The sequence below is a fragment of the Thamnophis elegans genome, chromosome 17 (genome assembly GCF_009769535.1).
Source record: "Thamnophis elegans isolate rThaEle1 chromosome 17, rThaEle1.pri, whole genome shotgun sequence".
NCBI lineage: Eukaryota > Metazoa > Chordata > Lepidosauria > Squamata > Colubridae > Thamnophis > Thamnophis elegans.
In genome coordinates, this window is record NC_045557.1 from 6,526,776 (window position 1) to 6,551,776 (window position 25,001).

At 46.5% G+C, this 25,001-nt stretch overlaps 1 protein-coding gene across 1 annotated transcript; it reads right to left on the reverse strand.

The window, feature by feature from the left end:
• Positions 1-9,265: 9,265 nt before the first annotated feature.
• Positions 9,266-22,233, reverse strand: GPR137 (G protein-coupled receptor 137). Its single transcript, XM_032234062.1, has 7 exons — positions 21,327-22,233; positions 16,977-17,026; positions 15,866-16,091; positions 14,005-14,154; positions 12,322-12,450; positions 10,820-10,914; positions 9,266-10,073 (listed from the first exon to the last, which is right to left on the reverse strand). Exons 1-7 carry the CDS (start codon positions 21,690-21,692, stop codon positions 9,905-9,907), a joined length of 1,185 nt encoding a protein of 394 aa, XP_032089953.1. The 5' UTR covers positions 21,693-22,233; the 3' UTR covers positions 9,266-9,904.
• Between the last annotated feature and the right edge of the window lie 2,768 nt (positions 22,234-25,001).

Sequence of the window (25,001 nt, forward strand, 5' to 3'; positions counted from 1 at the left end):
TGACAAATTTTGCCGCAGCCATTAAACAAACCACCGCCATTGTTAAGCGAATCAGATAGTCATTAAGTGAATCCATTCCCCCCCTCCCCTTTGAGTTTCCTTGAGATAGCAATAGCAATAGCAATAGCAATAGCAGTAGACTTATATACCGCTTCATAGGCCTTTCAGGCCTCTCTAAGCGGTTTACAGAGAGTCAGCATATTGCTCCCAACAATCTGGGTCCTCATTTCACCCACCTCGGAAGGATGGAAGGCTGAGTCAACCCTGAGCCGGTGAGATTTGAACCGCTGACCTGCTGATCTAGCAGTAGCCTGCAGTGCTGCATTTAACCACTGCGCCACCTTGAGAGCCGAGGTGGTGCAGTGGTTAGGGTGCAATACTGCAGGCCATTTCAGCTGACTGTTATCTGCAGTTCAGCGGTTCTAATCTCACCGGCTCAAGGTTGACTCAGCCTTCCATCCTTCCGAGGTGGGTAAAATGAGGACCCAGACTGTGGGGGCAATATGCTGACTCTGTAAAACCGCTTAGAGAGGGCTGAAAGCCCTATGAAGCGGTATATAAGTCTAACTGCTAACTAACTGCTAACTTGTCAAAGGCTGCAAAAGGCGATTTCATGAGTCCGGCATGGAAATAAATATGAATCGTGTGCCAAGTAATTCCGATCACGTAAGTCAACTTTTCCCGGGGCCGTTCTAACTTATCTAAATGAATTTTAAGTCAAAGACTTATCTGTTTATCAACACCCCCCCCCCCCAAAAAAAAAAAGTTTCCTTACCTCTAAATCTGTGCCGGTCCAGAGTTCAAGAATAAAGCAAAGAGTTATTTTTCTGGCAAAGGTAGTTTTGCGGTTCGGTGGATGTTCACCGCTGTTGTCAGGAGCCAGGAGAATTTTGCGGCAAGGTGGGAGCCATGCCAAACCTCAACCCCCCCCCCCCCAAAAAAAACCCGATCAACCGAAGAGGATGCAATTAAATTCTCTGGCTCCCGATGAGTGAATTAAAAATATTTCTGATTTTCCCTTTGGGGAGAAGGAGGTCTTCAGTGGCCAGTGCCTGGATGGAGCAGGCAGTAGTTCAACAGGGAGGGAGGGCTTCTCTCTCCAGAGCTGGCAGCCTGGCACAATACCCCCCCCCCCCAAAAAAAAAGCTGGCTCCCGTGCCTCAAAATGGGCTTCAGTGCAGGCAGCTTCTGGATCAGACAGAAGGCTTCGGCCAGAGGGAAAATGCTGGGTGAAAGGAGGGTGTTGAATTGTCAATCAAATCAAAGCTTTTAAAACCAGCCTAAGAAAGGTAAAATGCAAAGTGAATAATTTCGAGAGGCAAATATCTGAAATATATCATGACAATGTCTCTCTTTCTCTCATCTCCCTCCATCACTCCCTCCGTCCACCGTCCATCCGTCATGTCTCTCTGTCTCTGTGTCTTTCTTTCCTTTCTTTTCTCTTTTCCTTTCTTTCTTTTTCTTTTCTTTCTCATCCTTCCTTCCTTTTTATTTTTCTTTCTTTCTCTTTCTTTTTCTTCTTTCTCTTCCTTTTTTTCCTTTCTCTTTCCATCCATCTCTCCATCCATCTCTCTATCCCTCCTTCCATCCACCGCCATCCATCATGTGTCTGTTTTTCTCTTTCTTTCTTTCCTCTCTTTTCCTTTCTTTCTTTTTTCTTTCCCTTCCTTCCTTCAGTTTCTTTTTCTTTCTCTTCTCTATTCATCTCTCTATCCGTCTATCTCTCCATCCCTCCTTCCATTCACCGTCCATCACTTTCTTTCTTTCTTTCCTTTCTTTCTTTTTTCTTTCTCATCCTTCCTCCCTTCCTTGTTTTTCTCTTTCCATCCATCTCTCCATCCCTCCTTCCATTCACCATCCATCCACTGTCTTTCTTTCTCTTTCTTTCCTTTCTTTTCCTTTCTTTCTTCTTTCTCATCCTTCCTTGTTTTTCTTTCTTTCCATCCATCTCTCCATCCCTCCTTCCATCCACCGTCCATCCATCATGTCTTTCTTTCTCTTTCTTTCCTTTCTCTTTTCCTTTCTTTCTTTTTTCTTTCTCATCCTTCCTTCCTTCCTTCCTTTTTTCTTTTTCTTTCTCTTCTCTACCCATCTCTCCATCACTTTTAAAATTATCATTTGCATCCCACTTTTCTTCTGCTTGTGTGTATGTCTTTCACAAAGAGTTAATCGGATTTGAATTGGAAAGCCTGCGAGGTTGTCTCTTCTAGGAAGTAGCGTTCTGTGTGAGCCGGAAGATTGCTCGGTTGGGTCTCACGAACCTTGAGACAGCCTTGGGATGGTTACTCTTCTCTGCTCCGACAGCATTCCTCATCAGAGCCCCTCATTTTGACCCCTGTGACAGCAATTTCCATTAGCAAGAGGTGTCTGCTCTCTTCTCCATTGTGGCGTTGTGCAAAACCATAAATTCTGCCCTTTTTCACTTCTTGTCACACGCACCGTTCATGCACAACAATTTCTCTCCCATCCACGGGCCGCTCAAATCGACTTGGGGGTCTCGGGATAGGCCGCCATTGGGGGGAGAGAGAGAGCCACTTCTAGTTGTCCCACACAGGATGAGTTTGGTCCAATCGTCCCTTCTTGGCCCAGCCTACCTCGCAGAGTTGTCGTTCGTAGGGGAAATTCGCGGGATGGGTTTTTTTCCCCATCGCTTTCTAAAGACGAGGCCAATTTTCCTCGGGAAGCTGGGGAGATGCAGGCGAGGGGTGTGGAAATTAAAAATAAACACGCAAAACTCACAACAAGACAACATTGCACTGCTCCCCACAACACACACACACAGCTGGCTCAGCCTCTTTTACACTCCAATCCCTCTCTTGCTCTCTACAAGCCTCCCACTCTTTTTTCTTTTCCTTCCTTCCTTCCTTCCTTCCTTCATTTTTTCTTTTTCTTTCTCTTCTCTATCCGTCTCTCCATCACTTTTAAAATCATCGTAATAAGAAAGATTATGGACTGTGCCGAAATGGACAAACTAACTAAAGAAATCCAGGGAAAGGAAGAATCAGAATTCTACCAGATATGGGATAAATGATATAAGTGGATGGAGGAAAGATACAAGAATCAGTGAAGGAATATAACAAAACTCAAAAAAATAATAGTTATGAGTAAAATAGGAGGGTTAAGAACGGTGAAATCCAAATGAAATACAATAGGAGGGGAAATAATATAAGGTGAGCGGTATCGATTGATGATTGCTATTAGAAAGAACAGGAAGCTCCTGTTCGTACTGTATTGTATAAATGTGGTGCACGTCTAAGTTTTGTGTGTGTGTGTGTGTGTATTTTACATGTTTGTCAATTTAAAAAAATATCGTTTGCATCCCACCTTTCTTATGCTGGTGTACTGATTTTGCGCTAACTTTTATCTGCCTGCTGAGCAAAGGTTTTAATTTCACACTCATTTACACGCTTGCAAACTGTGAGGATTTGTCTCCTTTGGGGGGGGGGGGATGCTTGATTTTTTTTAAAAAATGTGTTTTTTGTTTTTTACTTACAGCGCCTGGCTTTTTCCCTTATCCTGCTGGCCACCAAGTGTGTGTGTTTGTGTGCCCCCAAATTGTGTTAACACACACACACACACCACCTCTTTGTGACCCAGAAGCAAAATGCCATGTGCTTTGCGACTGGCACATCCATTCCTTCTCCTTTCCCCCTCACTGGTGTGTTTCTCACTCCCAGGACACACCTGCGTGGACAGGAACCCGCACAGGTGTGCTGCCCTATCCTGTCACACACACACACACACACACACACACACAAATCAACACAAGTCAGACCACGCACACTCTCGCTTCGCCACCCCCTCAAGTGATTTCAAGCCCCTCGCCCTGTCGCTCGCCCCAGGTGGGCACACCTGCCTTGGCTTCTGCCCCTCCCAAACCTCCTTGGGCTACCTCCACACACACACACACACACACACACACACACAGAGGAATAGAAAACCCGACAATAACAACAAAGGAGCAACACACTTACCTGGAGGAGGAAACACGACTGTTTCGGCTGCGTGGGGGAGCGATGAATGCTTTGCACATTTAATGCTGTTTCACCATCTCTTTTAGTCTGGGTTCCTAACTCCTTCACACACACACACACACACACAGCCAAGATCACACAGGAGCCCCCTTTCCAAAAAGCCCTGGGGGGGGGGGACAGTGGCACTTAGGGGGTGGGGAGGGGCAGTGGGGAGAACCCAGGCACCCTCCCTTCCTGTTGGCGGTACTCACTCGCTTGGGAAGCTCAGGAGGATGGATGGATGCTCTCGCTGGCCTCGGGTGGGGGAGTCTCCTTTATCTACCTTCTTGGCCCCCCTCCCTCTTCCTCTTCTGCCGGGACCATCTCACCCATCACCCCCAGCCTGGCCAGCCCCCAGAAACCAGCCCACCGGGCGGAGGATGAGCAAGGCTTTGTGGGTTAACTCTTTGAGCAACGCTGAGCCAGGAATGACATGGGGAAAAAACACACACAACTACACAATGGATGCACCAGGTATTCTCTCCCCCCCCCAAGGGGTTTTCTCAGCCCCTTCCTCAACCAAAGACTTGTGATAAGGTGTGTTTTTTTGGGGAGGGAGGGAAGGAAGTGTAGGAAAACAGCATCGTGGCTGGCAGAGGGAATTGGCAGGGAGGAGAGTGGTGTGGAGCAAGGGATGCCCACAAGCCCTGAGGGGGGGTGTTGATTGTGATGGGGGGGGTGCAGGAAACCCCAGGAAGGTGGGCAAAGCAGGGAGATGCCAGGGGAGGGGGGGGGCTGAAAGGGCTGGGTCAATCTCTGAGGCCCAGAAATGTGGGTAGGATGAATGTTGTTCCAGCTGTTAAGAAGTCTCGCCTGCCCGGCCAGCCTTGCAAAAGAACAGAAGGAGGAGAAGAAGAAGAGAAGGACAGAGGATGCGTTCACACAACCGCTTCGTTCCATTGAGGGATGGATCATGGAGCTCTAAGGGGTCTGCTGGATGTGCATAAAAGAGGGGAAAGAGAGAGAGAGAGAGAGAGAGAAAGAAGGAAAGGAGGAGGGAAGAAAGGGAGACAAAGGAAGAGAAACGGAGGGAGAACAAGGGGAGGGAGGGAAGAAAAGAAAGAAAAAGGAAGGAAAGAAAGAAAGAAGGAAGGAAGGAAAAGCAAGAGGAAGGGAGCAAGGGAAGAAAGGAAAGGAAAGAAATAAAAAGAGAGGAAGGAAGGAAAAACAAGGGAAGGGAGGGAGGGAAGAAAGGAAAGAAAGAAAAAGAAAGAGAGAGGGGAAGGAAGGAAGGTTTGGGCACTTGGCATTCAGCAGGTGTCTGTATACCTGCAGAGATCCAGAAAGAGTGTGTGGACAATGATGGATGGAAGGAAGGAAGGAAGGAAAGGAGGAAGGAAAAAAGGAGGTAAGCAGAGAGAAAAAAAGAAGAAAAGAAGGAGGGAGGGAAGGAAGGAAGGAAAAAAGGAGGCAGGCAGGCAGAGAAAGAAAGGAAGGGAGGGAGGGAGGAAGAAAGGAAGGGAGTTAAAGGGGAAGGAAGGAGGAAAAGGAAAGAAAAAAGAAAAGCAGAGGATGGAAGGGAAAAAGAGAGGGAAGGAAAGAAAAGAGAATTGGAAGAGAAGAGAAAGAGAGAAAACCCAACCATTATTATTATTATTATTATTTGCCATTAGTGGCTTGAAAGAAAACAAGAACAAGGAACTTGAAAACTCAAAAGCAGCCTGACTTGGCTCTTCAGCCATGCTGGCATCCTGGCAACGTTTCCTGGATGACGTGGGCAAGAGATGACCAAACCTGTCACGGAGGTTTCTCTTCTTTTTCTTCCAAAAATCTCCTCCTTAAAAGATAGTCTGCCAACTCCCAGACCGCGCCAGGCCGTCTCTCTCTTGCCTGGTGACATCCAGACGGCTGGACGACCATTGAGTAGAAACCAAGGAATGAATTCACCGCCAGATTCGGAGAAGGCGAAGAAAGCAACTTTCGCCATCTGCGATTCCGGCCTCAAAACAAGTTGATCCAGGAGGAGCAAGGAGGGGTTGGCGCAACTGTTGGGGGTCTGGTTTGGTTCCAAAGTACGTCACCCCAAAATTTTGGGGGCTCCCCAAAAGAGCCCAAACTCCCAAGGAATTTAGCAACCCTCCCTAGAATATTCTGTTCTACGGAGGAATGATTGAGTCTGTCCTCTGCATTTCCATAACTGTCTGGTTTGGCTCTGCAACCCAACAAGACAGACGGAGACTTCGGAGGAGAATCAGAACTGCAGAAAAAACCATGGCTGCCAACCTGCCTCCCATTGAGGATTTGCACACTGCAGGAGTCAAAAAGAGGGTCGTGAAAATATCTACAGACCCCTCGCATCCTGGACATAAATTGTTTCAACTCCTACCCTCAAAATGACGCTATAGGGCACTGCACACCAAAACAACTAGACACAAGTTTTCCCCCCCAAATGCCATCACTCTGCTAAACAATCAATTCCCACAACACTGTCAAATTATCTACTAAGACTGTATTACTATTATTCCCCCCTTCCTTCCTAGCACCTCTCTCTTCCCACATGACTATAACTGTGTTGCTTGTATCTTTCAATTTATTTGTTTCCTAGTATAATTTGATTGCTTATTAGCAACCTATGACTGTCACTAAGTGTTGGATCTTATGATTCTTGATGAATGTATTCTATTTTATTTGTCTTTATGTACCCTGAGAGCATCAGCACCAAAGACAAATTCCTTATGTGTCCAATCACACTTGGCCAATAAATAATTCTATTCTATTCTATTCCATTCCTCTTCGACTCTGGATCTCTTCTCTTCTCCTCTTCTATCTCTCCTCTATTCCATTCCATTATCTATTATCGTTTGTTCTATTCTATTCTATTCTTCTTTCTATTATATTTTCTATTATATTCCATTCTGTTCTATTCTCTCCTATCCTGTCCTGAAACACGGTTGAATTGTAGCCACAAGGGAACTGCAGTTGAATTCGTACCTTGCAATCTTGGCTATCTCAGCTATCAAGATTCTTCCTTCCTTCATCCTTGTAAATTTGTTTGATGGAAATTGCCTTTTTTAATATATAGGATTATTCTTTTTTGTTGTGCTAATGAGGTGTATGCAATGGGATATTCTAACAGTTGTTTTTCTTTTATATGGACCTCTTGTATTGCTATTATGTCCAAATTGAACTTCTTTTAATTTGCTAAACATTTTCCTTCTTTTGGTGGATGTATTTAATTCCATTGATGTTAATCGATACGATTTTTCCCCCCTCTTCCATTTAGCAGTATCTTGGCCTTGTCTTGTCGTTCTAACTTCTTTGGTTTCCTGGTGTCTTCTCTCGTTCTCCATCTTTTCTTCCTTTCCTTCTCCCCTCTTTTAATTTGTAATGCTCTTTCTTTTTCCGTTAAGTCTCAAGTCTCTTCCACCCCAAATCTTCCCCTTTCTTCCACTTCTTCAACCAACTTTGTTGCATTTAAGAACAATGGCAATAAAGATTATACTTCTTCTTCGTTACTAACATATTGACTGTAAAATCCCTTGTCCACGGTGTTTATTCTATGTCTTTTATCCGGTCGCGTGGCCATAATGCCTTCCGGTATCAGCCGTCTGAAGTTGATGTTATATTTGGTTAGTTCGGAAGTCAAGAATTGGTAAGGTCTTCGCATTTCTCTGACCCTTCTTGGTATTTGAGCATGAAGCAAAGCCCCTTTTTATTCAGTGACTGTGAATTCTGCTCATTCACATAAAACAATGAAGGCGGGCATGTTTGAGAATTATATCCGCTGAATGTAACTCTGGATTGGCGACAGCAAGGGCGTCGGGCCAGTAAATGCTCCGCTCCATTCAGTTGCTCAGACACCACCTGGCAAGGGATTATGGGGTCGTTAAACAATGATGATGATACTGAGAAATATTGAAAACGGTGGGATAAAAATCTAAAAAAAACAAACCTCCAAGCTTTATGCAGACCTCTTTGAGCTGCGAAAGAACAGCCCAATAGGATAACGAATAGTGTAACCAATGCATAAAATTGATTTCAACGTTCCTACAGTGTTTTTTCTTAAAACACCAAACAGCAAATACTGTGAGGGGTAAGACACCCCTAACACCCCTCGGTGTGTGTGTGTTCTGTTAAGATACAGTCTGTTGTGCCGTAAAATGGCTTCTACTGTGCAGTGCAGCGGAGTTGCCATGGTAACGGCTTCATGGTACTCCACAAGGTGACTGGTAAGGGGGATAATCCAACATTAGAAATTACGTTTGGTCTGGATATTTTCCCCCTATAAACAAACACCTGGGCAACATTGGGTTATAGGCTACTATATCTATCTATCTACCTACCTACCTACCTATCATCTCTGTCTGTCTGTCTGTCTGTCTGTCTATCTATCTATCTATCTATCTGTCATCTCTATCATATCTATCTATCTATCTACCTACCTACCTATCATCTCTGTCTGTCTGTCTGTCTATCTATCATCTATAATCTATCATCTATCCATCATTTGTCTATCACCTATCTACCTATCATCTCCATCTGTCTGTCTCTTTCTGTCTATTATATTATCTATCTATTATCTGTCTATCTATCACCTATCTACCTATCATCTCCGTCTATCATCCATCCATCCATCCATCCATCCATCCATCATCTGTCTATCACCTACCTATCATCTCCGTCTGTCTGTCTGTCTATCTCTCATCTATAATATATCAATCTATCAATCAATCAATCTATCTATCATCTGTCTATCACCTATCTACCTATCATCTCCGTCTGTCTGTCTGTCTCTTTCTGTCTATCATCTATCAATCATGTCTATCATCTATCACCTATCTACCTATCATCTCCGTCTGTCTGTCTGTCTCTTTCTGTCTATCATCTATCAATCATCTGTCTATCATCTGTCTATCACCTACCTATCATCTCCGTCTGTCTATCATCCATCCATCCATCCATCCATCCATCCATCCATCATCTATCACCTACCTATCATCTCCGTCTGTCTGTCTGTCTATCTCTCATCTATAATCTATCTCTCATCTATAATCTATCAATCTATCAATCTATCTATCATCTGTCTATCACCTATCTACCTATCATCTCCGTCTGTCTGTCTCTTTCTGTCTATCATCTATCAATCATCTGTCTATCACCTATCTACCTATCATCTCCGTCTGTCTGTCTGTCTGTCTGTCATCTATCTATCTATCTATCTATCTATCATCTATCTATCTATCTATCTATCTATCTATCTATCTATCTATCTATCTATCTAATCATCTGAGAAAAAAATGGGACAGACATCCTGTCGCTAACACAAAATCCATTTATTGGAAGGGGCAAGCGATGATATAGCACCAATAACGGCGAAAGTGTCTAGCGGAAGTGCACAGAAGCTTATTCCGAATCGTACGGCAGCTACCGGCTACTTTTTGAGGGAGGGGGGGGGGAAAGGAGGAGGTAGAGAAAGGGGGAGAGAAGGGAGGGGAGAGAAAAAAAAAGAGAATGCCCCTCTGCCCATTTCACAGAAATCTGCTTTCAACAACACCAAAGATAAAACGCGCAGCCCCCCCCCCCCATGTCGTTTAAAGTGCGAGTGTTCTCGATATACTATGGGTTAAATATTTAAGGGAAATTCAAGGGGTTCCAGCAAAAAGAAAATAATAATCACCAACCAGCTCCAGAATTAAAGGATGGAGCCTAGGTTTTCGGGCTAAAATTCAGGGAAGGGAGCGAGGGATGTAAAGGGGGGGGGGGGAAGGGAACGGGGTGGTGTGGATCTAGTACCCTGTTTGCATGCCGGTTGTCTCCCCTTCTTGCCCCCACCCCCCCGCAACCCGGCACTCATTTATACACGCAGGAGACAAGTGTGCAGCATTAAGTGTGTGTGGGAAGGGCGCGCGGGGGAGGGGGGGAAGGCCGCCCTCCCGTCCGACCTCCGTGCCTCAGTTCTGCGGGGTGGAGTAAAGGCTGTGATGATGATGGCTGCCGGAGGCGGCCGCCTGCGAGAACAGAAGGGGGGCGGTGGGCGGGTGGCCGCCGAACCAGTCGTGCTCCCCACTGCGGTTGATCGAGCCGTAGCAGGTCCCGCTGTTGCTTCGTCCGCCGGTCAGGCTGCAGAAAAGAGGGAGAAGAAACGAAGGGAGGAGTGGACAAGATTCGGACCCTCATGCAGAAGGAAAGAAGGAAGAGAAGAGGGGGGATGAGGAGGAGAACAGGGAAGGAGGGGAGAAGAGGGGGAGGAAAAGGAGAAGAACGGGAAAGGGGAGGAGAAGGAGAGAAGGAGAGGGGGAAGTGGAGAAGGAGAAGATGGAAGGGGAGTAGGGGGAGAAGAAGAAAAGAAGGATTTTCCTTCTCCCTCTCCCCCTCTCTCCCCCTTTCTCTCTCTCCCCCTTTCTCTCTCTCTCCCCCCCTTTCTCCCCCCTCTCTCTCCCTTTCTCTCTCTCCCTTTCTCTCTCTCTCCCTTCTCTCCCTTTCTCCCCCCCTCCCCCTCTCTCTCTCCCCCTCCTCCCCCCTCTCTCCCTCTCCCTCTCTCTCCCCCTCCTCTCCCTTTCTCCCCCCCTCTCCCCCCCTCTCCCCCTTCTCCCCCTCCTCTCTCCCTCTCCCCCCCCTCTCCCTCTCTCCCCCCTCTCTCCCCCCTCTCCCCCTCTCTCCCCTCTCCCCCCTCCTCTCTTTCCCTCTCCCCCTCTCTCCCCCCCCCTCTCTCTCCCCCTCTCTCCCTCCCTCCCTCTCCCTCTCCCTCTCTCCCCCTCTCTCTCGCCCCCCCTCTCTCTCCCCCTCTCTCCCTCTCTTGTTTCCCCTCCTGTGTTACCAGGAAGGTTTTCTTGGGTATTTGAAGGATGGGGAAAAGGGAAATTTACCTGCTAGTCAGTCCTTCGTTTTCTCGCTGCCCAGGATAGTCGAAGAAATAAGAACGGGAGACACCGAGCTGACGGTTGAAGACCCGACTGGCGCTCTGTCAGGGGAGGGAAAAGACCATTTCAGCTTTCCTCCCCTTGCCGGCTGGTTATTTGGCTGCTTCTTGGCTGGCTTGTTTTCCTTGCACAGCAACCGCGTTCGGCAGATCTAAGTTCCTAGTCCCTAAGTTAACAGGGCGGATTCGATTTAAATCGAGCCGATTTAAATCGAGTCACAAATCAAATCACGAGTAAAAAGGCTTGATTGGAACCGACTCGATTTAAATCAAATCCACCCTGTTACTTAGGGACTAGGAACTTGGATCGGATTTAAATCGACGCGATTTAAATCATAATTGTGGAAAGAGCCACTGTCATCTCTGTCCTGCGACGGCTCCTCTGACAGTCCCAATATTGCAGAATAGACAGCTTCATGCGACCCCACTGAGCTCCGTTTCAGGCTGAGCAAACTAAATTATGAATGTTACCTTCAATGGAAAACCATCTATAGATAGATTTTTACTCCAAAAGTATTTGATTAAAATAAATGTGATAAAAAGAAAATCCGATTTAAATTTTTAAAAAACCCGATTTAAAATTATTTTTAATCCACCCTGTTAAGTAAAACACAACCCCTTTTCACAGCCTCCAAATTGTGAGCCGAGAGCGCCACCTCTAGGCCACCACGCCACTCACGGTAAGGCCTCTCTCTCTCTCTCTCTCTCTCTTCTTATCTATCTATCTCCCTCCCTCCTCCTCATCTATCTACCTACCTACATACTTATCTCCTTCCTCCTGCTCTATCTATCTATCTATCTATCTATCTATCTATCTATCTTTCATCTATCTCCCTCCTCATCTATCTATCTATCTATCTATCTTTCATCTATCTATCCAATATCATGTCTGTCAATCAATCAATCAATCAATCAATCTTTCATCTATCTATCCAATATCATCCATCTATCTATCTGTCTGTCTGTCTGTCTGTCTGTCTGTCTATCTATCTATCTATCTATCTATCTATCTATCTATCTATCTATCATCTATCTATCTATCTATCTATCTATCTATCTATCATCTATCTATCTATCTATCTATCTATCTATCTATCTATCATCTATCTATCTATCTATCTATCTATCTATCTATCTATCATCTGTCTGTCTGTCTGTCTGCCTGCCTGCCTGCCTATCTATCTTCTATCTATAGAAATGGCTGTGGGGCAGCCCCTGAGATATTGGACGACTGCTATCATGTCTCCCCTGGTCCTTCTTTTCATTCAACTAGACACACCCAGTTCCTGCAACCATTCGTCATATATTTTAGTCTCCAGAATAGAATAGAATAGAATGTTCTATTGCTCTTCTCTGCACTCTTTCAAGAGTCTCCTGCTCTTTCGCGCCCCCGATATCAGCGCCGCCATTAAAATCCAGAGTCTCTTCCCCTCCGAACGTCCCACTCACCATATCCTGAGCCGGCCGATGCACCCGGAAAAATCCCACCAGCAGCGAAGTGGGCAGTAACTCCCAAACGAAGAGGATGAGTCCAAAAACGATATAACCTTGGTCCCCGAGATCGGTTATGAGGTCGGCCTGGAAGGGGGGGGGGGAAGAGACCAGGTCATAAAACACACCTCTTTACTCCCAAATTTTTACAGGCACTCCTCGGTTTATGACTGGTCACTTAGCAAATATTCCAAGTTGCGATGGACCTCCCTGGGGGGTTACTTTGGGCCTTATTTACATTTGTTGGCAGTGTCCCACGGTCGAAATATTATAAAACCAAGTTGGTTATGTGGTAAAAAGAAGAAAGAGAGAAAAAAAAATAGAAATAGGAGAAGAGCACAATGATATGATCCAGTAGAAAGAGATTGTTAACAAGGTAAAAAATATGTTTGAATTAGAACGTGCGGGAATTTATATTAAGAACCTTAAAGCTGATAAATAATTATGTCGTGTTGATTGTATCAAACTTGAAACTTGGAAGGTTCCTGTTGTTAATGGAAAACAGAAATGGAAAAGAACGGATCAATTGTTTATTTTGAAGGAGAAAGAAGAAAAACTACATGGCTTGGGCACGTTAAAAACTCGAAATTGGAAACAGAAGGAAAATAATACGGCTAAACTTGGAAATAAGGGAAGTATAATGTAAAATGAGTGATGTCTTTTGGTGGGAAAGTTAAAGGGGGAATTCAGACAATACTCTGTTCACAAAAGAAATGTTTATTAGGTAACAAAAATAAATAAGTAATTTAATTGGAAGAATTAAAAAAAAAACTATTGGTTATGTGGGTGTTCCAATTTAGGACCATGATGGGCAGGTTCCCTAAAGGGTCACAATTCAAGGACAGCGAATAAATGGGCTACAAAGCATGCCAGCCACCCGTCCAGCTTTGCCAGTCGGATAGTACGGAAGTGGGCATTTGAGTATTCTTCTTTTCGGAGCCCTGGGGAAAACTGCCCCAGGCTTCCTTGTTCAAGGGAGAGGAGGATGGAAAGCTGTTGTGGCCCAGCAGGAGCCGTTGGAGCTGCCACCAGACTCCGAAAGCGAGGGGCCCTAGGAGTCGGCCCTGGAGAATGTGGAGGACCCTGGACAGGGTTCTGACTCTGAGCAGGGCGCAGAGAGGCTGGTTGGTCACCAGGTGGTGCCTGAGCCTTGGATCAGTGGGGAGGAGACAAGGGAGAGTGATCCAGAAACCAGCAGTGAGTTGTTCCGGGATGCACGCCATCGAAGGGCTACTCGGCGTCAAGAACAAATACATAATTACAGGAGGTAATTACGCTCAGCTGACGGTCATTAAGCTCCTCTCCAGACTATAAAAGAGACTGCTTGTGCCACGCCCTTCTTGCAGAAGTCAACGCTTGGACTAAAGAGAAACTAACTTGGCAGGCTGGATTGCTGCCAGAGTTTGTTTGCATTGCTGCCAAGGTTTGTTCGGGCTTGCTGCCAAACTCCTTATCTGTTTGTTTACTTGGCTTTCAGCCACCGAGAGTCTGGACTTGCTATTAAAGGACATTCTCATTAAGTGTGTCTCGGCTTTTGTTCCTGGACGGAGGAGGAGGTCAGAACAGAAAGCGTAGTCCAAGATGCTGGAGATTCCCTCCCCCCCCCAGCTGCTCTTCGGCTTCCCCCCCAAAAGGATTCACCTGGTCGGAGACGTTGTACCAGTCGTAATCGAAGGAGTCAAGCCGCGTGCGGGACGAAAGGGCCAAAGCTGCCAAGTTGTAGCAGGCGCGGCTGGCGTAGAGCAGGACGATGGTTCCCCCCATGGCCGCCGTCTGGCACAGCGTAGTGCCCTGTTTCAGAAAGAGGCGATTAGTCTGCAGGTGGGTTATTGCAGATTAAAACACCAGGCTTGGGGCATCATAATACATTTTTGCTACGGTCTGTAAGAGGCACTGGAAGGGTGAAATGGAAACCGGGAATAATTTTAAAAGCTAGAAAAATATAATAGGTAAAGGTTCTCCTCGCACATATGTGCTAGCCGTTCCCGACTCTAGGGGGCGGTGCTCATCTCTGTTTCAAAGCCGAAGAGCCAGCGCTGTCCGAAGACGTCTCCGTGGTCATGTGGCCAGCATGACTCAACGCCCCCGGTGGCGCACAGAACACTGTTCCCTTCCCACCAAAGGTGGTTCCTATTTTTCTACTGGCCTTTTTTACACACGTTTTCAAACTGCTAGGTTAGCAGAAGCTGGGACAAGGAACGGGAGCTCACACCCTTAACACGGCGCTAGGGATTCGAACCATCACACTGCTGACCTTTCTGATCGATAAGCTCAGCGTCTTAAGTCACTGAGCCACCGCGTCACTTAATAGAAGAATAGGAATAGAAATAGGAATAGAATAGAATATAGAATAGAATAGAATGGAATAGAATAGAATATAGAGAAGAGTAGAATAGAATAGGATTCATAATAGAATAGGAATAGAATATAGAATATAGAATAGAATAGAGTAGAATAGAATTGAATAGGATTCACAAGAATAGGAATAGAACAGAATATAGAATATAGAATAGAAAGAGAATAGAAAAATAGGAATAGAATATAGGAATAGAATAGGATTCATAATAGAAGAATAGGAATAGAATATAGAATATAGAATAGAATAAAGTAGAATAGAATAGGATTCACAATAGAAGAATAGGAATAGAACAGAATATAGAATATAGAATAGAAAGAGAATAGAAAAATAGGAATAGAATATAGGAATAGAATAGGATTCATAATAGAAGAATAGGAATAGGATTCATAATAGTTTCAAGTTTCAAGTTTAATTTTATTTATAGGCCGCCCAATCCTGGAGGATAGAATAGAATAGGAATAGAATACAGAATAGAATTCATAATAGAAATATAGGAATAGAATATAGAATAGGATTCATAATAGAAGAATAGGAATAGAATAGGATTCATAATAGAATAGGAATAGGAATAGAATATAGAAGTCATAATAGAAGAATAGGAATAGAATATAGAATAGGATTCATAATAGAATAGGAATAGGAATAGAATATAGAATAGAATACATAATAGAATAGAAATAGAATATAGAATAGAATAGGATTCATAATAGAATAGGAATAGAATATAGAATAGAATACATAATAGAATAGGAATAGAATATAAAATAGAATAGGATGCATAATAGAATAGGAATAGGAATAGAACATAGAATAGAATTCATAATAGAAATATAGGAATAGAATATAGAATAGAATAGGATTCATAATAGAATAGGAATAGAATATAGAATAAAATAGGATTCATAATAGAAGAATAGGAATAGAATAGGATTCATAATAGAATAGGAATAGGAATAGAATATAGAATAGAATAGAATTCATAATAGAAGAATAGGAATAGAATAGAATAGGATTCATAATAGAAGAATAGGAATAGAATACAGACTAGAATAGGAAAGAAATATTGGAATGAAGAACAAAATGGAATGAACTGGAATGGAATAGGAGAATATTCTGCAACAGGGCAAAAAGTGAAGGGGGCACCTTGGCTTCCAGGTAGATGCGTGTCGAGGGGGAGCCACGGGCCACGAGGAACAGGCAGAGGGCGAGCGAGACGGCTCCCAGCACGAACAGCGAGTCGCTGATGAGAACTCGAGCGAGGACCACCGCCCAGGGCTCAGCCTGGCCTGCCCGCACCAGCACGGCGCACGCCACGTTCACCGCCAGGAAGAGGACGCTGGCCCCAAAGCACGCCCCTCGCACCAGCAACCTAGGGAAAACAACCCAACTTTGAGAAAGGAGCGACTGACAAGATCCCACAACTTATTTCTTCGGGACCAACAAAGCCCCTCTGATGTAAACAACATTGACGACACAGGTGGACCTCGACTTACGACCACAATCGAGCCCCAAATTTTATGCCGCTAAGCCAGACCGTTGTCAAATGAGTTATGTCCCGTTTTACGACCTTTCTCGCCACATTTGTTAAGCGAGTCCCTGCAGCTGGTAAATCTGATTGTTAAGCAAATCCGGCTTCCCCGGTGACTCGACTTGTCAGGTCGCAAAAGGGGGTCATGTGACCTCGGAACAATGCAACTGTCATAAGTACATGCCAGTTGCCAAGCATCCGAACTTTTTATTTATTTGTTATTTTTATTTATTATTTTTATTTATTATTTATTTTTATTTATTTCTTATTTTTGTTTATTTTTTATTTTTGTTTATTTTTATTTATTTTTATTATGTATTTATTTATCTATTTTTATTTATCTTTCTTCTAATTTCTACCTCTGATATCTAACCACTGAAAAACCTATCCCATGTTGAATAATACTCTTTATCTCCTTTATCTTTTATTTTCAACGTCAATCTATCCATCTCTGCACCTATCCAGTATTTTTCGAATTATGTTTCCGCCAGGCGGGCTGTTCTAATTTCTCCAATCTTGTGCAAATGCAATTCTTGCTGCTCTCAAGCGGCCCAAGCACCTGAATTTGATCATACGACCACGGAGGAATGCCGCAACCATCGTTAAAAGTGTGAAAAACGGATGTAAGCTGCCGTCGTGACTGAACGGGCACGAAGTGAATGGTTGTAAGTCAAGGAGTGGGTTTTTCCACCCCATGAAGATGCTGGAGAAATAACAAATACTCACAGGCCTTTGATCAGTTCAGGACGATATTTCGCTTTGGCTTTAAAAACCACCTGAAAAGGAGAATAAAATTGACCATTGGTTTTATTTTTTGGGGGGGTGGGGTGGGGTGGGAGGCAGAGGGGGTTTTCAGCGGCCCGCTTCGATTCTATTTTGATGGGGCAGGCGCTGCCTGCATTTGCTAGAAGTGGGATGCCATTAAAATGTTACGTTTTAAAGTGGTTAGAGGGCGGTCCTGCAGGCCACTTATGCTGACTGCCAGCTGCCTGCAATTTGGCAGTTCGAATCTCACCAGGCCCACAGTTGGTTGACTCAGCCTTCTGTCTTTTCGAGGTCGATAAAATGAGGACCCAGGTTGCTGGGGGGAATAGGCTGATTCTGTAAACCGCTTAGAGAGGGCTGTAATGCGCTGTGAAGTAGGATATAAGTCTAAGTGCTATTGCTATCTCCCTCCCTCCCTTCCTATTAGAATGCAGCATTGCAGGTCGACTCTGCCCACTGCCAGCAGTTTGATCCTAACCAGCTCAAGGTTGACCCTTCCTTCCTTCCTGCCTGCCTACCTTCCAGAATGCAGTATTGCAGGCTAACTCTGCCCACTGCCAGCAGTTCGATCCTGACCAGCTCAAGGTTGACTCTTCCTTCCTTCCTTCCTTCCTTCCTTCCTACCTACCTAACCTACCTACCTACCTTCCAGAATGCAGTATTGCAGGCTAATTCTGCCCACTGCCAGCAGTTTGATCCTAACCAGCTCAAGGTTGACCCTTCCTTCCTTTCTTCCTTCCTTCCTTCTTACCTACCTACCTACCTTCCAGAATGCAGTATTGCAGGCTAACTCTGCCCACTGCCAGCAGTTTGATCCTAACCAGCTCAAGGTTGACCCTTCCTTCCTTCCTTTCTTCCTTCCTTCCTTCCTTCTTACCTACCTACCTTCCAGAATGCAGTATTGCAGGCTAACTCTGCCCACTGCCAGCAGTTCGATCCTGACCAGCTCAAGGTTGACTCAGCCTTCCGTCCTTCCCAGGTGGGTAAAATGAGGACCCAGGTAGTTGAGGGGAAAGATGCCGACTGAGTTAAACGCTTAGAGAGGGTCTGTGAAGCACTGTAAAGTGGCATATAAGTCCATTGTTATTATATCAGAAGCATTCCAAAGGCCAGGGAAAACAGGGTTTTCTCAAGCTTACATTCCCTATTACCCAAAGCCATCCCGTGGCTGGGGATGATGGGAACTAGGGCAAGAGAAGGCACCAGGTTCTATAAGGCTTGGGGAGGGGGTAAGAAATCTTAGCTTCCTGTCTCAAATGAAGGGAGGAACACAGTCAATTCCTCGCCAAAATGACCGAATGACCTTGAACTTGGTTCCTAAGGGAGCTGTCTTAATGCACAGCTGAGAAATGCATCAATTCTATTCTTAGCTTACAAAAAGTGGGACGACAAACCACAATTCTGCTAAACCAGAATAATTTTGCACACTGTCCCTGTCCCTCTCCTTATCTGGTTTGGGAGTCCTCCTCCTGATAACACACTTCACAGTAGCAAGATATGCACCACACACATATCCAAAGTGCTGGAGTTGCTACTCAGCTGCAATTAGGCAACTCAGTTGTTGCAACCCGCTTGCAGACACAAAAGCAATATGTCAATTTCTGCACATCGACGGGATATATGCACTGAGAGAGAGAGAGACAGACAGACACAGAGACAGACAGAGAGACACAGAGAGAGAAAGAGAGACAGACAGACAGACAGACAGACAGAGAAAGAGACAAAGAGAAAGACAGAGAGAAAAAGAGAGATGGAGAGACAGACAGAAAGACAGATAGAGACAGAGAAGAGACAGAGAGAAAGACAGACAGAAAGAGACAGAGAAAGAGACACACAGAGAGAGAAAGAGAGACAGACAGAGACAGAAAGACAGAGAGATACAGACAGAAAGAGACAGAGAGAGAAAGAGACACACAGAGAGAGAAAGAGAGACAGACAGACAGAGACAGAAAGACAGAGATACAGAGAGAAAGAGACAGAGAGAAAGAGACAGAGAAAGACAGAGAGAGAGAGAGAAAGAGACACACAGAGACAGAGAGACAGAAAGACAGATAGAGAGAAAGAGACAGAGAAAGACAGACAGAAAAAGAGACAGAGAGAGAAAGAGACAGAGAGAGAGAGACAAAAAGAGACAGACAGAGACAGAAAGACAGATAGAGAGACAGAGAGAAAGACAGACAGACAGAAAGAGACAGATAGAGAGACAGAGAGAGAAAGAGAGACAGACAGACAGAGACAGAAAGACAGATAGAGAGATAGACAGAGAAAGAGACAGAGAGAAAGAGACAGAGAAAGAGAGTGAAAAAACAATTTGCAAGCATTTTTAAACCACTAGCTATTCTGCTATCTTAATTTACTGATAAGGCTTCCTTGTGGCTTTGATAAGGTTGTGAGTTCATTCCTTTTGCCCTTTTTCTGAACACAGAAGTGCTAACAACGCAAAATATTAACACTCTGTTGTGTATGTGTGTGTGTGGGGGGGTGCCCCTGTGATTTTTTTAAAAAAATTGGCATCCTGGATGGAAAGAAAGGCAATCCTGTTACTTTTAATCATAACATGATTTGAGACCTAAATACAAGTTTATAGACTTTTTGCTGTGAATTGGGATAAACTGCTTATGAATACTGTGGATTTTTATCACTAACAGATAAAATCCCATTAAAATTATCTACAGAAAGAATCAGCGTATCACGACAATATGCCGCCTTGGGAATTCTGGGAGTTGAAGTCCACACATATTAAAAGCCCACAAGGTTGACAAACACTGGTTTGGAGGGGCGGGTGTGTGTGTGTGTGTGTGTGTGTGTGTTCAAAATAGATATATAATTTTTGAGTCTGGAATGATTGAATCGGTCCTCTGCACCTCCATAACTGTCTGGTTTGGCTCTGCAACCCAACAAGGCAGACGGAGACTTCAGAGGATAATCAGAACTGCAGAAAAAAACCATGGCTACCAACCTGCCTTCTGTTGAGGGCCAGAATATTGCACGAGTCAAAAAGAGGGCCGGGAAAATATCTACAAGACCCCTCGCATCCTGGACATCAATTGTTTCAACTCCTACCCTCAAAACGACGCTATAGGGCACTGCACACCAGAACAACTAGACACAAGGAGTTTTTCCCCAATGCCATCACTCTGCTAAACAACCAATTCCCACAACACTATCAAATTATCTACTAAGACTGTATTACTATTATTATTATTCTCTTCTTTCCTAGTACTTCTCTCTCCCCACTTATGACTATAACCATGTTGCTTGTATCTTTAACATTTATACTGTTTCCTAGTACAATTTGATTGGTTATTAGTAACCTATGACTATCACTAAGTGTTGTCCTACGATTCTTGAAGAATGGGTTCTATTTTGTTTTTCTTCATGTACAGGGAGAGCAGATGCACCAAAGACAAATTCCTTGTGTGTCCAATCACACTTGGCCAACGAAGAATTCCATTCTATAAAGAATTGTAATTTATTCTACTTCAGATCTCTGTAAGCCAAAACATGCACACAGCAAATAGAACTAAGATGTAATTCATGGAAGATCAGTCAGTGCCGATCAAGTTATCCTCTTTGCAAAGCGTCCTTGGTGCTCTCTGAGCTTGGTTGTTTTCTTGCACTGATGATGTTACCTAGTTGGGTCGTGAAATGTCTGCAAGAAAAGCACCAAGCTCAGAGGGCACCAAGGACCTCACAACTCTCCTCCTCCTCCTCCTAGCACTGATGATGTTACTTAGTTGGGTCATGAAACGTCGGTAAGGAAACCACCCAGCTCAGAGAGCACCAAGGTCCTCACAACTCTCCTCCTTCTCCTTCTAGCACTGATGAGGTTACCTAGTTGGGTTTTGAAACGTCTGCAAGAAAACCACCAAGCTCAGAGAGCACCAAGGACCCCACAATTCTCCTCCTCCTCTTCCTCCCCCTCCTCTATTCTGCAAATCCTACTCCCTTCTAGCACTGATGTTACTTAGTTGGTAAAGAAACGCCTGCAAGAAAACCACCAAGCTCAGAGAGCACCAAGGACCCCACAATTCTCCTCCTCCTCCTTCCCCCTTCTAGCACTGATGATGTTTCCTAGTTGGGTCATGAAACACCCGCAAGGAAAACCACCAAGCTCAGAGAGCACCAAGGACCCCCTCATCTCAACACTGACCTACAAATATTCTTTCTTGCTTTCCTCCGTACCCATAAGTCCCCAGCTGCCACGTGGGTAGGTGAGCATTTACCCAGAAGGCTTAGGGACCACTGCCTCCCATCTTGCCATTTACCCACAACCCCCTGGGGCCACGGTTGAAGCAGAACAGCCTTTACCTGGGCAAAATAGAGGTTCATGAGGGTCAGGGTGAAGAACTGGAGGCAAACGGGGCAGCAGTACAAGAGCCAGAAGAAGAAGGGGTGCAGGTGGTTGGCCTTGAGCGTGTTCCGGAAGTAGAAGGAGAAGAGCGTGGTGCGCAGGGCGGCCCAGAAGAGGCAGAGGAAGAGGAAGACGGTCTGGTAGCTGAACTTTTTGTGACGGTAGAGGAGCACCAGCCAGAGCTGGGCGTAAACCGAGAAGAAGAGCAAGGCGTACAAAGTCGTGTACAGCGTCGTCAGGCCCAACTTGACGGCGGGTGGGAAGGCCGGCGTGAGCCGCGAAGCCGGCACGATGGAGCTGAGGTTGCTCACAGCTTTCTCCATCTTCACCAGCTAGGAAGCAGCAGCAGCCATCATGCCCACCCCCTCCCACCAGACTGCAGAGAGAGAAAGAGAGAGGAGGGAGGGAGGGGGTGTCGCACCACCACTACTGCAGCCCCCCCTCTCTTGCCACCCCCCCGAAACCGAGGGCGTGTTACATCCTTCGGGGAGGTGGGGGGGGCGACCCCTCCAGCGGCAGAGTCAAAGGAGGACCGGCCATTCCATGGGAGATCCTGAGTGGGTAGGTGAGGGGGGGGGGAAGCAACTGAGAGTCAGATATCTGTCTGGATCTCCTCGTGGGGCGTGAAGAAGGAGCAGCCGCCCCACCCTTTCGATCCGGTGCTGGAGCTTTGCAGGAGCTGCAAGGGAAAGAGACAAGAAGTTGGGGTGCTTTTCAAGCTGCCCCCCCCCAAATGCCTTTCTCCCTGCCGCCCCTCCCCCAGAGGGGAAGGTTCTGGGATTCTCACCCTGCAGGCCTAGAATCCTGGACAATCCTCCCTACTCACGGCCTTCCACTGTCTGGGTCCCTTAAAGCCCCCCCCATTCTCCCTCGTACCCCCCCACCCCTCTTTCCCTGCTGCCCCACTTTCATTCCCAGTCCTCAGAGGTCTGGGATCCCCCTCCCCCCTATTTCCACCCTTGCAATGTTTGAGCCGCTTAGGAGCTCCCCAATTCTCCCTGAAGCCTTACCTCCTCGGGCGACCCCTCTCTCCCAGCTGCCCCATTTTTAGCCCTGCCCCTCCAAATCCTTAGAGGTCTGGGACCCTCCCACCCCCCAACCTCCCTTCTCCACCCTTGCAATATCTGGGTTCCTTAGGAGCCCGCCCCCCTACAACTGTCATTGAAGCCCTGCTTCCTCAGGCCCCCTACCCCTATTTCCCTGATGCCCCACTTTCACTTCTGGGTCCCCCGCCCCAATCGTCACCCCCATCCTCCCACCCCTGCAATAACTAGGAATCTTAGGAGCCCCTCCCATTCTATCTAATGCCCCCCACCGCTAACTCTCGGCTGCCCTCCCCCCCCTTTCATCCCTGCATCCCCCCCCAATCCTCAGAGGTCTGGGAACACCCTCCCCATCCTCCCTTCTCCCATCCCCTTGCAATATCTGGGACTCTTTGGAGCCCCCCCCCCATTCTCCTTGAAGTCTATCTCGAGCCCCCCCACCCCTATCTCCTTGCTGCCCCACTTTAACCCCTGCCCCCTCAATCCTCAGATGTCTGGGACAACCCCCCCCCTGCAATATCTGGGAGCCCCTCCCATTCTATCTGTCCCTCTCCCCCTACCTCCCTGCTACTCTCCCCCTTTGTATCCCTTCCCCCTACCGTCCCGGCTGCTTTCCCCCTTTCCCTCCTGCACCCCCCCCCCAATCCTCAGAGGTCTGGGACACCCCTCTCCCATCCTCCTTTCTCCCCCCCCTGCAATATCTTGGAGCCCCTCCCATTCTATCTGTCCCTCTCCCCCTACCTCCCTGCTGCTCTCCCCCTTTCATCCCTGCACCCCCCCAATCCTCAGAGGTCTGGGACACCCCCCTCCCATCCTCCTTTCTCCCCCCCCCCCTTGCAATATCTTGGTCCCTTAGGAGCCCCCCCTTCTCATTGGAGCCCCCCCTCTTTGTTCCCTTGCCCCCTCCTCTCCCCCCCCCCGTTATTCTTGGGCCTGAGAGCCCTAAATGCCCTTTTTGCCCCCCCCCTCGGCCACCTGGGACCCTCGTCGCCTCCCCAGATACCTGGTTCCCTTAACCCTCCCCTGCTCTCTCGGGCCCCCGAGCCCCCGGCTGCCTCTCTGGCCCCACTGCCTCAAATCTGGGCTGGGGGCGGGCAGAAGACGCCCCCCTCCCCACAAATCCGGGCCAGCCTCAAGCGCGCGACCTCCCAGCTGCGCCCAGCTGCGCCAAGTGCCTTAGCCCCGCCCACTTCCCCGTCCGCACCGGGTCGGCGTGCCGGAAGTGACGCGAGCGCCGCCGCCGCCGCCGCTCCCCCTCTCGGCCTCCAAAGGGCGTAGAGCGCGTCTCTGAATAGCCTGACTAGAGCGGCGGCGCTTTCCCCCCCCCCCCCCGGTCCGCCATCTTAACGACGGGCATTTGTGTTCGTTTAAGTCATGGAAAAGGGGAGGGGGGGGTGGGGAAAGGGTAATCCACAAGCCGGAAGTACCTCACGGTTCCGGTGGGTTCGTGTCCTCTGCTTCCGAGTGCAACTTTTCTCTGGGATCCTTCGTTCCGCTTCACCCGTTTTTCCCCCACTTAAATAGTCCTACGTTCCTGCTTTTTCAGATTAAAAAAGAATAAAAATTTACTCTGTAGATGCAAGAGCTCTAAATTGAATAAAGGAATTGCGATTTGCCAGCAGCCTGGCCTCCAGCAGTGAAATGCTTAGAAGCGAGGCAAGCCAGTGTTTTAATATAAGCTGTGTGGGCTCCCACAATTCCCCAGCAGCTAGCAATGAGACATGGTGGCCTGGGGGATTCTGGGAATTGTGCTCCACACGACTTAAAAATTGCCAAAGTCGAGATGCAGCAAAAACCAAAGCGTCCTTTAATATTAGAAATTGTGGCGTAAAATATTTATGGGACGGAAGAGTCAAAATGAAGCCTAACCAAAAAAAATTATGCACTATTTTTTTTAAAAAGGGCAAGAGGCAAATGTAGCCACAGAGGGAAGGAAGGCAGAAAGAAAGAGGAGGGAGGGCACTGAAGAAGGGAGAAAAAAGGGGAAGGAAGGAAGGAAGGAAGGAAGGAAGGAAGGAAGGAAGGAAAAATTGAATGAGAAGGGAAGGGAGAGGAAGAGAGCAAAAGCAAGAAAGGGAAAGAAGGAAAGAAGGAGAAAAGGCAGAGGAGGGAAGGGTGAAGAGGAAGGAAGAGGGAAAGGGAGGGAGGGAAGAAAGAAGGAAAGAAAGAAAGAAGAGAAGGAGGCAATAAAAGAAAGGAAGGGAAGAAAAAAGAATGGGGTGGGAAGAGAAGGAAAAGGGGAGGGAGAGAAAGAAAGAAAGAAAGGAGGGAAGGAAGGGAAAGAACGAAAGGGGAGGAGGGGAGGAAGAAGAGGAAAGAAAGAAAAGTAGGAAGGGAAGTGAGAAAAAGAGGGAGGGAGGAGAGGGGGGGAAAGTAGGATGGGAGGAAGCAGAAGAAAAGCGAAAGGGAAAAAGGAAGGAAGGAGGTGGGAGGGGGCAGAGAAAAAAGAAGGGAAAATAAAATAAAAGAAGAAGAAAAGCAAAAGGGAAGAAAGGAAGGAATGGAAGAAAAGAAGGAGGGGAGGGGACAGGAAGAAAGGGAAGAAGAGAGGAAAAAAGGAAAGACAGAAGGGAGGGGGAAAGAAGGGAG

Excerpts from the sequence above, each read along its gene's own strand:
- GPR137 (XM_032234062.1), bottom strand. The coding sequence starts at position 21,692 with ATGGAGAAAGCTGTGAGCAACCTCAGCTCCATCGTGCCGGCTTCGCGG. Across the intron at positions 17,027-21,326 it reads TGAACCTCTATTTTGCCCAG|GTGGTTTTTAAAGCCAAAGC; the intron begins GTAAAGGCTGTT and ends TCTCCTTTTCAG. Across the intron at positions 14,155-15,865 it reads GCATCTACCTGGAAGCCAAG|GGCACTACGCTGTGCCAGAC; the intron begins GTGCCCCCTTCA and ends TTTCTGAAACAG.